Source organism: Pristis pectinata, chromosome 1 (assembly GCF_009764475.1).
Source record: "Pristis pectinata isolate sPriPec2 chromosome 1, sPriPec2.1.pri, whole genome shotgun sequence".
Lineage (NCBI taxonomy): Eukaryota > Metazoa > Chordata > Chondrichthyes > Rhinopristiformes > Pristidae > Pristis > Pristis pectinata.
Genome location: NC_067405.1, coordinates 61,404,927 through 61,421,356, shown reverse-complemented (window position 1 = coordinate 61,421,356; position 16,430 = coordinate 61,404,927). Strand labels below are relative to the sequence as shown.

General features: G+C 40.7%; 1 protein-coding gene and 1 pseudogene across 1 annotated transcript; both read left to right on the top strand.

Annotated features, from left to right (window-relative positions):
- Window positions 1-740: 740 nt before the first annotated feature.
- Window positions 741-3,814, top strand: LOC127578539 (gamma-crystallin S-1-like; annotated as a pseudogene).
- Window positions 3,815-6,346: 2,532 nt separating this feature from the next.
- Window positions 6,347-12,904, top strand: LOC127578531 (gamma-crystallin S-1-like). The gene is made up of 3 exons (XM_052030673.1): window positions 6,347-6,362; window positions 9,417-9,703; window positions 12,629-12,904. Exons 1-3 carry the CDS (start codon window positions 6,347-6,349, stop codon window positions 12,902-12,904), a joined length of 579 nt encoding a protein of 192 aa, XP_051886633.1.
- The last annotated feature ends 3,526 nt before the right edge of the window (window positions 12,905-16,430 follow it).

Here is a 16,430-nt window from a genome sequence, read left to right as displayed (position 1 = left end):
AACATTTGGCATCTGTGGAAAGGGCAACGGAGTTAATGTTTCAAGGTCAAAAAGTAGATATTTTGTTTGGGTTTTCTAGTGTATTTTTTGATGCTTAGATTTAATAACAAGTCTAACTTACACTCTAACATTTAATAAAAACTCTAACTTACCCTTATATAATGCAGCAAAGTGCCCCAATGAGCATCAAAGGAGTGATTATGAATTTAAATCTTCCACTGAGCCATATGAGAAAGAAATAAAAGCTAGGTTGAAGGCTTCAGTTTTATGGAAGAGATAAAAATGGAGAGGTGGGCTGCCCTGAGGAGGATGGGGAGGGGTCATGGAATTGCTGAGCTGAGGTCATAGCCTCTAATGGTGGAATAGTTAAAATTGAGTGTGTGCAAGAGGCCATAAGGGCAGTGGGACAGAGGCCCAGGAAATCATGTAACTAGGGGAGATGACAGAATTTGGGAGGGACAAGGCAAAGGTAGATTTAAAATCAAGGGTGTCAGAATTGGAGGCAAAGCAAGTTAACATGCACATGGTGGATGAACGGAACAGAGAGTGAGAAGAGATGAGCAGCTAAGGTTTAGATGATTGAAATTTAGGTGAGCTGTAGAAGAACATCTGGGAATAGTCAAACACCCTCAAATGCCCTGGAGAAGGTGATGGTGAACCATCTTCTTGGCATGCAGCAGGCCCGGTGATGAAGGTCCATCCACAGCATCGCTGGGAGGGAATGGCAGGATTTTGATCAAATGACGTTAATAGAACCACAACCTATGTCTAAATCAGGATGGCAAACAAGATGGAAGGCATTTTGCAAGTGGTGGTATTCCCATGAACCTTCCAGCCTTGTTCTTCTGGGAAATAGAGGTTGCAGGTTTTGGAAGTGCTGCTGAAGAAGTTTTAGCAAGTTGCTGAATTTGACCTGTGGAAGGTATCTACTGCACACATGGTGTACCATTGAAGGAACAATTGAATTATAAGGTGGTGGAAAGCCATTACAGAGACCAGAGATGAACTATCTGCTTCAGGGTACCCAGCTTCTGACCTGTTCTTGTAGCCAATGTATTTACTTGGATAGCATGTAGTTTCTGGTCAATGATAATCCCCAGGAGGGATTTGGCAATGGAAATGTCACTGAATAGCAAGGAAGGTTCATTAGATTCTCTTTTATTGGGGATGATGATTACCTGACAATTGTGTGCCTCGTATTAGCTCATGCCTTAATGTTGTCTGAATCTAGCTGCATTTAATTGTGGACCACTGACTATTTGAGGAGTTATAAATTAGAATAAACATTGTATAATCATCAGCGGACATAGCCACTTCTGAACTTATGATGGATGGAAGGATCATGGATGAAGCAACTGAAGACCTCCCAGCTTTTGTCTTTTTACTGATGCACACAATAATCGAAGTGGAATATTAGCAAAACAAAAAGAACAAAAAGTAATTTACAGCTCTGAATCAGGGGATTATCCTGAAAAGTGTGCCATATTTTAATGCAGTTTTTTTAAAATCTGGTGTGCATTTGGTATTTATTGAAATAAAAAGATTTTCTCTACAATGTCCTCTTAGTCAATCATATAAATACTGAACCACCAGAGCAAAGGTAGCTGCAGGCACCTGCATATCTAGTTGTGAGCTCAGAATCAGAAAAGTAAAGAGAAATCTCAGATTTGCAGCATTTTATTAATAATTAATTGAAAAGTACAATAATCCCATTAAGTTATCTTTCTGCAAATCATCTTTTACAAGGACAGGAACTTCCAGGATCAACGCCATGATCTGACCTCTTCAGCCTCTGTAACTCCATCCGTGTTGAGAGTGACTGGTGGGTGGTGTACAATGAATTCACCAATTCATATTTACCACTGCCTTAATTTTTTAAGACACTGCACTATTTAGCCACCTGCCCTGGTGCCATCATTCTGACTTTGTTTTTCCTGTAACTTAGACCCAACTACATGAGATACCAGTATGTGCTGAGCAGGGGCAGGGGATATCCTGACAACTACTGCTGGGTTCAGTGACTGCGTCAGGTCCTGTCTCATCTTGCATATGGGTAACAATTTCATGGTCCTTACAAGCAGAAATGAAGTCGTCATTGTTTTATATTTGTAATAAACTGCACATTTATCATTTAATTCATAGAAAAGTATTCCAATTTTTCATTCCCCTTTTCCTTTCAAGAATGTCCTCAACCAAAATTCCAAATTTGGAATTTCCAGTTTAAGTTGTAATTTGGCCTATACTGTAACCTTTGGGAATTTCTTACCAATTCTGCAAACTGGTAGGCGTATCTGTGGAGAAAGATTGAGGAATATGCAAATGTGATTTCTGCTCGTCTTCTCTTTCCATTCAGGTGACCCCAACAAGATGATGTCCAAGCAAAATCCCTTGGTGGGAGCAGGGAGGAGATTGAAAAGGTTGGAGAGGAGACTCGCCAAGGAAACAAGTAGATAAGATGAGATTGGAGAGGTTGTCTGATCTCTCTGATCATGAGTGGTTGGTTAAGTAAGCATACTGAAGGTAAGTGAAAAGGCACCTAGAAACAAAAAGTGGCCATTCAGCCCATTTGTTCCCAACAAAGCAATCCCATCAGTCCCATCATCCCTCCTCCTTTCTTTTTAGCTCTTTAATTTATTCTCTCTCAGATGCCCATCAATTCCCCTCTGCCACTTAATTACACTGAGGGGCAACCCAGCCCCTACGTGTAGCCTATAAACCAACCCACACCATCATTGGAGACACTATGTCTTGTCCTGAAATATCAACTGTTCATTTCCCCCCATAGATGCCGCCTATCCTGCTGAGTTCCTCCAGCTCCTTTGTGTGCAGCTCCACACACTTGGGATGTGGCGGTGGGGAGGGGGGTGGCCAGGAACCGCAGCACCAGGGGCATACCCTTATGGTCACAGGGGGAACTTACAGACTCCACCCAGACAGCACCTGAGGTTAGCATTAAACCTGGGCCTCTGAAGCTGCTAGACAGGAAACTAACCACGGCATCACTGTGCCATCCATTCCTGAATCCGGCTGTACTCACTTTGTCTTACTTGCTGAGCTTCCTTAGGCCTGAAAAACTTAGTTCTCCTCTTAAATAATGGTGATAGAGATGAGTCGAACAGCCTCATTAGCATTTTGAAATTGCCATTTTGCCTTCTATGAGCAGATTGGTTGTCCTCAATTCATCCCATTTCCACTGACACTGTAATTCCATGGGCTGCAAGTGGCTGTGGTCTGGATTAAGATCGTTGACATTTTGGCGTTCAGTTGACCATACTCTTCAATTTAGTGGGCTGGAGTTCCACTCTGTGGTTTTAATCAGTAATAGCATTTCATTGAACGATTGTTGTATCAATCAAAAGAGAAAACAGTGTTTGCAAGCAAACTAAAACTGAAGCAGAATGTATCAGAAATACAGGATATAGGCATCTAGGAGTAGAACAGAAAGAATCATGTCTTTGGAGAAGGGCTTTCAATAATCGACTGAGAAGGATCCCAGGTAATTCAACAAGCTTGACATGGCCCCCATACAATATATTATTGAATATATATTTACACCTGCAGCTAAAATATTTTATTCAATTCCATTCCAGCACTGAGATGGAAACTAAGGATGAGGATTTACGAGAGGCCTGACTTTGGAGGGCAGATGATGGAATTCATGAACGACAGTCCCTCTGTCTACGATCGATTCCGTTACCGTGACATCCACTCTTGCCAGGTGATGGATGGTTACTGGATCTTCTATGAACAACCCAACTACAAAGGCCAACAGTACTTCCTGAGACCTGCTGAATACAGGAGGTACAGTGACTAGGGCAGATACAACTCCATGATCGGGTCTTTCAGGCACATGAGGGACTTCAAATTCTTTATTAAAAATTAGATCTTGCCGCAATAAAATATTCCAAAACATTATATAATATGCAATTGTCAGAACAAATTTATCTTGAATTGTGTTTTTGTGCCACTGCTGATATTTTTTGATCTTGAGACCAAAATAATGATGAGGAAATACATTTTGCTCAAAACATTTGCATTAAGAAATACATAGCAGCAGATAATGCTGCATTTTTTTATTTTAAAGCAATGACCATTTAGTCAGACACCTTTTAAGATGGATGGGTTACAATTTAATGCAAACCATCATGGCTAATCATAAATTGTAAGGAGAAATCTTGAAGTATAATCAAGAGGATATCCGGAAGCCTTTAATTTAAACATTTTTTTCTCTTCTGGATAATTAGATTATAGGTTCAATTACTCCTCACAATCTAACATTAAATATTCAGGACCACTCAGAGAAACTCCAGTAATACCATATTCACCAAAGCATTCAATAGCCTCCATCTGAAGATATGCCTCAGACCAATTAATTATTCAAAATATCGTTGGCTATGTTTGTCAAATAATTACTCCTCTATGAACATAAAGATTCTTCCAATTTTTCAGATCTTAATCATGCTCATTCCCTTTATAATTACTTATGCCTCTCCATTTTAATAAAACCTGGATTGTGTTTCCACTCAATCCTATTTCCTGAAATTAAACATTTTTTTTGTCTGATCCTCTTCATAACTTAAAATATACTGGAGTCACTCACAGAAGTTAGGGAATTGATGGCAAGACCAGCATTTATTTCCCATCCCTGACTGCCCTTGAGACAGGAGAGGTGAGACTCTTGCTCAAACTATTGTATTTTTTTCTAAAAATATACTTCATTCTAAAGTTTGCAAATATGTAACATAATGCATTCCTACGTCACTATTCACATTACAGGATATAACATTGCATTTGCTAACAGGAGTTGCATTATATAACTCGTTGGAGCAGTTTGATACAACTGAGAGTTTGCTGGGCTAATTAAAAGTCAACCACATTAATGTGAGTCAGAGTCAATTGTAGCTCAGACTGGGTGAGGATGATGCCAAGGACGTTAGTGAACAGAGTGAGCATTTTCAACAAAACATGGTCAGATACCAGCTTTTCATTTAAAATCAGTTAATTAAGTGAATTTAGGTTACCCAGTTCCCAAAGCTGGATTTGAACTCATGGCTCTTGATCATTAAATAATGAAACACAAGCCCAAGACTTGTGGCAAGTGACATTATAATCAGTTAAACTATTAAGTGGAAAGTAGCTTTCATGCCACACATGTGGCAATGGCCATCCCTAACAAGAGACTAAATAATACCCCTTAATGGTTTCAATCCTTTCATTATAAGCAGTGAGAGGGGAGGGGATGCTACCATAGATCAGATATTTAACCTGGCGAGCCAATAAGTACTATAGCTTACAAGAGCAGATCAGAAACTAGATATTGTACAATGTGATCTCCTCTGGTAGCCTCTTTACCATTTACAATTCAGGGGTGTGACAGATGAGAGCAGTTCCAGTCTGCGTGGTTTCCTCCCACATTCCAAAAAAAATGTACGGGTTAGGAGCTGTGGGCATGCTATGTTGGCGCCAGAAGAGTGACAACACTTGCGGGCTGCCCCCAGCATATTCTCAGTAACACAAAAAGGTGCATTTCACTGTGTGTTTCGATGTACATGGGACGAAGAAATAAATATCTTATTTTATCTTATCTTATCTTGAAAGCTTAACAACATCTGAGACAAAGCTGCCTGCTTGATTAACATCCTCTCAGCTATCATTAACATTCATTCTCTTTACCATTGGTGGACCATAGCTGCACTGTGAGCTCTGGACTAAATGAGCTGCAACCACGGTGCAAGGCTTCTTTTAGTGGCACATCTCATCCCGTGACCTCTGCTGTCCAAAATGTGGAAGCACATGGAATGCAGCCATTGGCACCTTCCCCTCCAAGTCCCATGTAATGATGACTTGAATTTAACTTGTGGCTCTTTCACCGTGGCTGAACTGAAATCTTGGATTTCTACAAGCAACGGCATGTTAACACTTGACCACATGGATAGCCGTGTCTTAAGCAGGAAACTCACTGCCACCTCCTCAAGTCCAATTATGTATGGGCATTGAACAATAAATTTACCAGCGATGGTCTTATTCCATAGGGGAATTTTAAAAAATTCATGAGTCCTAATATTCCTTTAATTAAAATATCAAATGTAGATATCCAAATAATTTATCCATTCAATTGCCTTTACTTACAGATTCAATTACATGCTCAAAGATTTCCATTTGCCCTGAAAAGTATGATTTCCTTCTCATACGTGACAATAATTCATAAAAAGTTTTTTTCAGTACTGGTTGTGATTAGAAGTCTGCAATGCCTGGAATTTTTTGAACATGAGGAGTTTCTTGCATTATTATTCGCTTCCTTCTCAGCCTCCAACACCAGTGCATATTGCATTGTGTATAAGCTACAATGCAGCAAATGCAAGGTAAGTATGACAGAATGTCCCAAGCACACAAACGCCGTCAATAAGGACAGGTGCAGCAGATACATGGGGACTCCACCATCTTTCAGGCATCCATCCATTTCATACATTAGGAGTATATCATCGCTCCTTTTGTTACTAGGTCTAGATCCTGGAACTCTCTACCCAACAGCATTTGGAAGGATCTTCACCAAATAAACTGTAATGATTTTAGATGGGGGCACACTATCATCTCAAAGACATTTAGTGATAGGCAGGAAAAACTGTTCTTGCTGGTGACTATGGAAGAATTAGAAAAAAACAAAAATGAGGAAAAAGCAACTAGATGCAATCTATCCAGGATTAATCCCATCCAAAACCACTGCAATTCGATAGGCCATTCTTTGATGTCAAAATTAAGAAATATCTGCAACCCCAAAAGGTCCCCCATGCTGAATGAGAAGCAGTACAAACATCTTGACTTGTATTTGAACCATCTTGTCTTGTATTTGGCCCATCAAACAGGCAAAAATAACAACTAGAGCCAGGACACCAGGACAGAATGTGAACAAACAAGAAAAGCTTTAAAGACAACTGAAGACAGACCTGAATCCAAGCTAAGGACATCTGGAACAAGGATTTAGAACCAGAACACCACAGAATTTGTACAAGAAATTCTCCTGGTGATGTATTTTGAAGTGCAATTCAGTGTATTCGGCCAAACCAATACAAAAGTGCTTGCAGAATTTTAAATACAACAGCATCCAAAAGTAAGGGGTCCTTGTTTCCTCCAATCGCACTAGAAATCTGTATAAAACTGGCCTCTGATCAAAACCACCACTAGCATGAGGATCCATTGATAGCACCTGTTTGCTTTTAAAATGAGGCCACATTTTTTAAGTGCAAGAGCACCGATAGCCTTTTAAAATCTGTTTTAAGATGAACCAAATTATTCTAATATTATTTCTTTTTAAGATTACATCAATCTAATGAATAAAGGGTTCTACTAATTCACTGTAGTCATGATTTGGAGTTTAAAATTGGGTTACTCAGAAATGGAGGAATGTGAGTAAAATGATAATTTATTTACCTTGCCCCAAGTTCATTTCAACTCTAGGAATCAAATTACATCAGCTACCTCGACTGCAGATAACAAGGATATGGTTTGGTGCAATTTTGTTTTAAAATATTACATTCTAAATTGCTGCCTATTCACATCATTTTAAAGCAAGTTATGTGCTTGCCAAGATGCAAGAGAGTTCAAGTGGAAAACTGTGAAAAATTTTCACAGTTCTCTCAGAATTACTCAACTTTGGTCTGTAACTTATCACTGATACTCCCTCTGTTCCACTTCCCCTTTGCAAGTTAAACCATGCTTTTCTTCTCACTTTTCCAGTTCTGATGAAGAGTCCTTGACCCAAAACATCGACTCTGTTCCTCTCTCCACAGCTGCTGACTGATCTGCTGAATGTTTCCAACATTTTCAGTTTTTGTTTTGGACTTCTGGCATCTGCAGTTTTTGCTGCAAAATGCTGTGCACGATTCACAGCTGAATCAAGGATTGTGGCCAGACTGAAGCACTTGGACACTGATATCATAAATGGAAATCTTTTCCAATTAGAAAACCACCTTTGTCAGGCAACATGAATAATACAATGATGCTGGAGGAACTCAGTCCTGAAGAAGGATCCTGACTCGAAACATTGACCACCTGCTTTTCTCCACGGATGCTGCCTGCCCTGCTGAGTTCCTCCAGCATCATCATGTTTTTGATCTAGATTCCAACATCTGCAGTCCTTTGTTTCTCTTTGTCATGCAACATCTGGCCAAACTTTTATACCACAATAAAAATGAGGATCCAATTTCTTTCTAATTTTCTTTTACCTAAGAATTACCTTTATTGTCTTTCCAACCTCTGTGGCCTGTGTACGTGGGGAGAACTTAGTGGGAGCAACACGCCAGAGACAAAAAACAGATCCATTAATAATTTAAAATAGAAATAGTTGCTCATTTTTCACCTTTTAGCAACTCAGGATGTCCCTAAACAGACAGTGAAGAACACTATGAAGGGTAAAGCAGCAAAGGTGGCAACAAATTTAGACACAGGAAACTCCCACAAACAGCAAAGTCAAAGTGAAGTTTATTGTCATATGGGCAAGTACATGTATGCACAGGTGCAATGAAAAGCTTACTTGCAGCAGCATCACAGGCACATAGCATCACATAAGCAGCACTCTCAAGAAAAACATAAGTTAAACATAAATTGCACACAATTTTTACAAGAAAGAGCACAATTAGAAAAAAAAACAAAGTCCATTTTAATGCAAAGTGATCAAAATGGTCATAGTGATGCTAAACTGTAGTGATTAGGATTGTGCCGGTTGGTATAATAATATAATAAGCAGTATAATAATAATAATAATAATAGTGATATAATCAGTTTTAATGATGTTGGCTGAGGATAAATCTTAACCAGGAAACTTATGGATAACAGCTCCACTCTTCCTTAAATACGGGCCTCAGTTGCCTTAACTGAGGGAGCAGTTCAACATCTCATCTAACATGAGTCAACTCCAACAGAGATTGGCTCCTCAGTAACACATATACTGTAGATCTGTATCCATCATGTATGGTAATAATTTTGTAACTATGAAGAAAGAAATAAATCAATTCTAGAAGCAAAATAAAATTCAAATTAAAAAAAGCCGTACCAGTGCCGTGACTGGACTGTACATGGATGCATCTTCAGCACTTGTTTTTGAACAGTTGGCCCAGAACAATTAAAATGGCATCAAAGCAGAATGAAAAGAATCTGTGGTCATCTAAAAACCTGAATCGGGGGTTTTGTCTGCAGTGCCAATAGGTTTTATTTTAACTTTGTCTTTTTGCTGATATATACTACTGTAACCATTAGAATAACAAAGGTATTTCCTACTGTGGCATTTTAGTTCAGCTTATAAATACCGAACTGTATGAAGCTGTGTTGTATCCAGGTTGCTCTTCCACTGTGAAGCTCAAAATGGGAAAGGCAAGGCCAGCTCTCATGTTTTTCAGATTTGCCAATAGCGTTTCCATCAGATCAAGAAATTAACCACTCACCTGTGTCATTTCATCTCCCACAGATCATCTTCTACGAGGACAGGAACTTCCAGGGTCGGCACCACGAGTGCAGCACCGACTGTGCCGACCTGTCCCCTTACTTCAGCCGCTGTAACTCCATCCGCGTTGAGAGTGACTGGTGGGTGGTGTACGAGAAACCCAACTACATGGGATACCAGTATGTGCTGAGCAGAGGGGAGTATCCTGACTACCAGCGCTGGATGGGATTCAATGACTGCATCAAATCATGTCGCAGCTTTCCACAGGTGAGCAGGAGCCACACGCTAACTTTCAGTCTGAAATTATGGTGAACTTTTCATATGTTAGAGTCTCTCAACAATGCTCAGTCAGTTTATGTAATTCAGTCTCAGGCAATTCATTTATTGTTGAAAATTCTTCTTTATTATTGATTGCACAATTATCCTTGACATTTTCATATCCGTTTTGGGGATATATCCACATTTTGGGAAATAAGACTGAAATAAAATATGAACCAACAAGTGTCATTAGTACAAAACAAAAAATAATTTATAACCTGTCCTGGGATTTCCCAGAACAGTTGTTAATTTTCAACAGGCACAAGTGGTGCACAGAAATTACACTTAAAGGAGACAGAAAATTCTAAACTGTGGGAAGGCTAATTTCCGTGGGACAGACAGAAACCCTCAAAGGTTGATTAGGACAGGCTGTTTGCAGGTAAAGGGACATCTAACAAGTGGGAGCCATTTAAAAGTGACATGAGGAGAGTTCAGGGCCAGCATGTTCCCGTTAGAGTGAAGGGCAAGGCTGGCAGGATTAGGGAACCTCGGTTGATGAGAGATGTTGAGGGTTTGGTCAGGAAAAAGAAGGAAGTATCTGTCAAATATAGGCATCTGGGATCAAACAAGTCCCTTGAGGAGCATAAGGGATGTCGAAGTACACTTTAGAAGGAAATTAGGAGGGCAAAAAGGAGCCAAGAGATATTCTGGCATATAAGGGAAAATCATAAAAGATTCTTTAGGTACATGAAGAGTAAAAGGGTAGCTAGGGAGAGAATAGGTCCCCTTGAGAATCAACATAGTCATCTATGTGTGGAGCCACTAGAAATGGCCGGGGTCTTAAATGAACTCTTCTCTATATTTACTATCAACTGTATTTACTGTAGAGAAGGATGTGGAAGCTAATGAATTCAGGAGAGGGAACAGTGATATCCTGGAGCATATCAACATTATGAAGTAGTAGGTGTTGGAGGTTTTCAAATGCATAAGGGTGGATAAATCCCCAGTGTCTGATCAAGTGTATTGTTGGATGTTATGGGAAGCAAGGGAGGAGATTTTTGTATCTTTGTTATGCACAGGTGAGGTACTAGAAGATAAGATATCTTTATTCGTCACATGTACCTCGAAACACACAGTGAAATGCTTCTTTTGTGTAGAGTGTTCTGGGGGTAGTCCACAAGTGTCGCCCGACTGGTGGATAGTTAATGTTGTGCCTTTATTTAAGAAGGGCACCAAGGATAAACCAGGAAACTACAGACCAGCAAGCTGTACATTAATGGTGGGAGAGTTATGGAAGGGATTCTGAGATACAGCGGGTACCTGCACTTTGGAAAGGCAAGGACTGATTGGGGATAGTCAGCATGGTTTTGTGCATGGGAGATCATGTCTCACATACTTGACTGAGTTTTTTGAAGAGGTGGCCAAGAGGATTGATGAGGGCTGGGTAGTAGATATTGTCCACCTGGACATTATCAAGGCCTTTGACAAGGTCCCACATGGTCGGCTGGTCCGGAAGGTTAGATCACATGGAATCCAGGGTGAGTTAGCCAATTGAATACAAAAATGGCTTGGTGATGTGAGTCAGAGTGGTAGTTTTTCAGATTGAAGGCCTGTGACCAATGGTGTGCTGTTGGGATTGGTGACGGGTCCTCTATTGTTTGTCATATATATGAATGACTTGGATGAAAATGTAGGTGGCATGATCAGTAATTTTGCAGATGATACACAGTGAACGACAGGGCCCTGGGGAGTGTTGTTGAACAGAGAGATCTTGGGGTACAGGAACACATTTCCCCGAAAGTGGCAACACAGGTAGACAGAGTGATGAAAAAGGTGTATGGCGCACTTGCCTTCATCAGCCTAGGCTTTGAGTAAAAAGTTGGGACGTCATGTTATATTTGTGCAAACTATTGGCTAGGCTGCATTTGGCATTGTGTCCAGTTCTTGTCCCAACACGATAGGAAGATCATAATTAGAGAGAGTGCAGAAGAGATTCACAAAGATGTCACCTGGATTGGAGGATTTGAGTTCTACGGAGAGATTGGATAGGCTGGTTGGGGTGTCTAAAACTAGAAGGCATAAGTTTGAGGTAAGAGGGAGAAGGTTTTAAAGGGGATCTGAAGGGTAAATGTTTCACACAAACAGTAGTTGGTATTTGGAATGAGCATCCAGAGGAAGTGGTGAAGGCAGGAACACAACAACAGTAAAGAGGCATCTGGACAGGTACTTGAATGAGATGGACATGGAATTAATGCAGGCAAACAGGATTAGTACAGATAGGCATGATGGGTGGCATAGCAAGGTGGGCTGTAGGACCTGTTTCCATGCTGTACAACTCTATGACTCAATTGCACTAGAATTAACTGCTCCAACTATATTTATTTTTCAAGGGGGAAATTATTTTCACAATTAACATCTACATAGTGTGAATAAAGTTGCTTGCTACCATTGAGTGATTTAAATGGATATACTTTGTCATATGCCTCCCTTTTTGCAATGAAGATGGGTTCAGTTCTGTTTGCCTGTCTTCATCTGGAGATACCCATGTTCTACACTGAAATTCTAGTCATGTTTCTCTCCAGTGGATCAGATAACAAGATACTCAACATTACCCATAACAATCCTGACGTACCTTCATTCATAATGTATGCTTGGTTAGGATAATATGTTGTGATGTGCAATAGACCAAAATGCCTTTGAGCTCTGTCTATTCAGTGATCAGTGTGATTGTAGGAGGCTTCAAAGCAATGGGACCTATTCAATGAATAGTCAACAATCCATTTCTTAATTCTGTTGAAAATTTTTTGATTGCTGCTGATAGATTTAAGCTGATGTATTTCAAATTTCTTTTTGAGCAACCATGGAATTGTAGTTAATGCGAATCGCACATGTATTCGCTCCCATATCTTGAATGTTGTACATTTTCTATTCCAGTACCGAGGAGGTACCTACAGGATGAAGATTTACGAGAGGCCTGACTTTGGAGGGCAGATGATGGAATTCATGGATGACTGCCCCTCAGTCTACGATCGTTTCTGTCACCGTGACATCCACTCCTGCCAGGTGATGGATGGTTACTGGATCTTCTATGAACAACCCAACTACAGAGGCCGACAGTACTTCCTGAGACCTGGTGAATACAGGAGATACAGTGACTGGGGCGGCTACAACTCAACCGTTGGGTCCTTCAGGTGCATGAGGGACTTCTAGTTCCTTTTTGCAAAGTAGATTTTGTCATGATGACAGATTCTAAAACATAATAAAATATCATCTAATGCATTTTGAATTTTGCTTTTGGGTCTCTTGCACCACAGAATTTTAACAATCTTAAATGTACATTAATATGGGTAATAGATATTGAGAATAACTTTGAAAGCAAGAAAATACATAGAAACAAATGATTCCACACCAGAATATTTACTTAAATCAGACAGACCTTCATGTGGATGCTTCCCACCATGTTTTATGCAATGTACCATGAAGACCCCACATAGAGGGATTGTATGAACGAATATTAAGAAAATGCTTTTCAGGGGCCACCACACAGGCCCAGCCACCATCCACAGCCCTCTGTCCTTTGTGGACTGCCCTGGCCACAGAAGGCATGTGTAGGTGTGTGGGACTAGGGTGGCAGTGGGTCAGGTTGAGCATGATCTGGCCCATTAAATATCACTGGAGTTAAGCACTGTCAGAGGGTTGGTTCAGCTGAAGAAATTTTGGAAAAGATTCCTGACTTCTCACTGAAATTAAGCTCATTTGAAGCCACTCTCAATTGCAATAAGGCCTGTCAAAATGCCACTTCTTTGCAGGTGGAAATGGATGTATTTTACTTTTTATACATCATGGAGAAACCACAATAAGATGAACAATGTGGTGAGCCTTGTCTCAAGGCCATCACTGATTCAATAGATTGAGTTTAGCAAAAAGCGGATACAATGATCCTGCAACAGAAAGCTTAAAGTTAAGAAAAGTGCAGAAAGGGAATAGAGAAAATACTGAAAGGCAACACTGCCTATGTTTTATTGACACTGTGATTTATTCAAAAGGTCATTTGAATAAATCAGTTTTGTTCATTTAGATTGTGAATCCAAATTAAAATCCTCACCTCCAGTGTTGTCTGTGTTGAGCATGTAAGTTCTCCCTTTGACTGCATGGGTTTCCTCTCGGTGCACCGGTTTTCCTCTCGGTGCACCGGTTTCCTCCCATATCCCAAAGATGTATGGATTAATGTAGGTTAATTGGCTATTCTAGATTGCTCCTATGTTTGGGTGTGTGGTAAAATATGGAGGGAGCTGTTGAAGTGAAAAGTACAAGATCAGATCAGTATAAATGGGTGCTCGATGATCAAAGCGGGCCAAAGGAACTGTTTCCTGGCCGAATAACTCTAAATGTTCTTAAGCAGGTTTCTCAATATCCAGGTTAGCCTGGAGAGTCTATAATTCTTGGAATTCAGAATAGCTTACCTCTAATCTTTGACTATAAACAATATGAATCAAAAAACAACTGCTCAACAACCCTCCATGTTATCCCACGTGAAATCAGCATGCAAGGGATAGACCGATCTGCGGAAAATGAGACTGTTTATAGACTGGAAGGTTCCCCAGTGCTGGAAGGGTACAACAGTTTATGTATACCAGGCTCCAAGGGCAACTAATAACAACAACTTGAGGCAGGATTGAGGACTGACAGAGATAAACCTTACACAAGTATGAAGATTACAAAGTACATGTTCGTGTGCTTGAATCACTGCTGCACCATGTAGTTGGTTGCTTTCTTAATAATCATAAGGCATACTGGGCATGCCCAGAAGTATAAATAAAAAGAAGAAATGCACTCATTATTCTTAGAAAGGAAATGTATTAACATTGCATTAAAAATTTTACACCCCTCCCACACCCCACCACCCCACCATGCTAAGTGAAAAAAACATTTTAATCCTCCTGTTCTTCGGATCATTTTGTTACTAAGTCCCTCAAGTGTGAGGGAGGTTTCCATCAGTCCAATGGATAATGCCTGCTGATTTCTGGAGGTGCGAGCATTAAACCATTGCATTAGTTGGGGTGGCTCAGTTGCTTCTTTGGCCTTGAGATGATACATTTCCGATTCGCCAACTGCGCATGGTGTTTGAGCACTTTGAAGAGTGACACGTTTCACCACAAACTTGGTGATCTGTGATGCTGGATCCTGCCATGGTGGTCACTTCAAATGATTGCATATCGCATGGTGTTGCTTGTTGGACTAAATGATGATCGCATTTAATAAGGACCGTACCAACAGGCAGTAATGGTGTAGGTCTGGATTTCATAGCATTCCTCTTGGTCTTGTCATGTCCTCACAGACTTCGATCACCTGTCTTGCAGGATACCTCAGAAAGGCTGATTGCGCAAAAACAATCAAAGCCGGTAGTACTCCTGTCAGTGAATGAGACACAGTTCTGTAAAAACCTTGTGTGAGGGAGGAATCCAGAGACCAAAGTTCACAAATCACTATGGAAGCCATGTAATTTAAGTGCAGGAAATAAAGAAAACTTTTCATACTTAATGGTGACCAGATGATTTTAGAAACCCACCTGGTTTGCTAACACCCTTAAAGGGAGGGATTCTGCCATCCTTACCTGATCTGCCCATTTGTGACTCCTGAGCAACAGTGATGTGGTTGACTCTTTAATGGCTGAGCAACCGACTCAGTTTCAACAGAGAAAGAATGGACCTCGGCACCAAATCCAGACAAAGCAACGTTGTACCTAATCCAAAGCATGCAAAGTCCCTCTTCAAAAACACGGGGGCCTGGAGCCTAAATTGGGAGGGCTGCCTCATAGACAAGTCAAGCAACAGCCTGACATAGCCATTCACACGATACAGACAATGTACCAGCCTCCTCCATCATAACCATTGGGTACGTCCCAACCCACAAGCAGGATAGACCCACCAGAGGTCTATCTGACACGCTGTCCACAACGTGGACTCCAAACCCTATTATGTCTCATGGCATCAGGTCAAATATGAGCAAGGAAACCAGCTCCTGACTATCACCCACTGTCCTCCATCAGCTGATGAATCAGTGCTCCTCCACATTGAGCAACACTTGGAAGAAGCACTGAAAATAGCAAGGGCATAAAATTTACTCTGGGTGGGGACTTCAATACCTGTCACAAAGAACGTCTTGGTAGCATCACCACAGACTGTTGCTGGTTGAGTCATGAAAGCTGCCAAACTCGGTAGTGACTGAACCAAAACAAGGGATAAACCTATTGGCCTCATCCTTACCAATCTACCTGTGGCAGGTATATATGTCTGTGATCGCGTTTGTAGATGTGAACAGCATACAGTCATAGAGGGTCCATCCAGATGGAGCTACAACACTGGACTGCATGTGCACTGAACAGCATGCAGTAAACATAGTTTAGCGAACACACACCAACAGATCAGATCAAAGCTCTGTGGTAATGTCATATCTGGTTGTGAGTGGTGGGAATAACTAAATGGTTAACAGGAGGGAGAGGTCACAAGATCACAAGATCACAAGACAAAGGAGCAGAAGGAGGCCATTCGGCCCATTGGCTATTCCTATTTAGCCCCAAATTCCGGCCTTATCCCCATATCCCTTGATACCTTGACTAATTAGGTATCTATCAATCTCCTCCTTAAACGCCCCCAATGATCAGGCCTCCACAGCTATATGTGGCAAAGAATTCCATAAATTCACTACCCTCTGGCTAAAGAAATTTCTCCTCATT

Bases quoted from the DNA above. Each gene is read 5' to 3' on its own strand.
- LOC127578531 (XM_052030673.1), top strand. The intron at 9,704-12,628 runs GTGAGCAGGAGC...TTTCTATTCCAG, and splicing joins CATGTCGCAGCTTTCCACAG to TACCGAGGAGGTACCTACAG.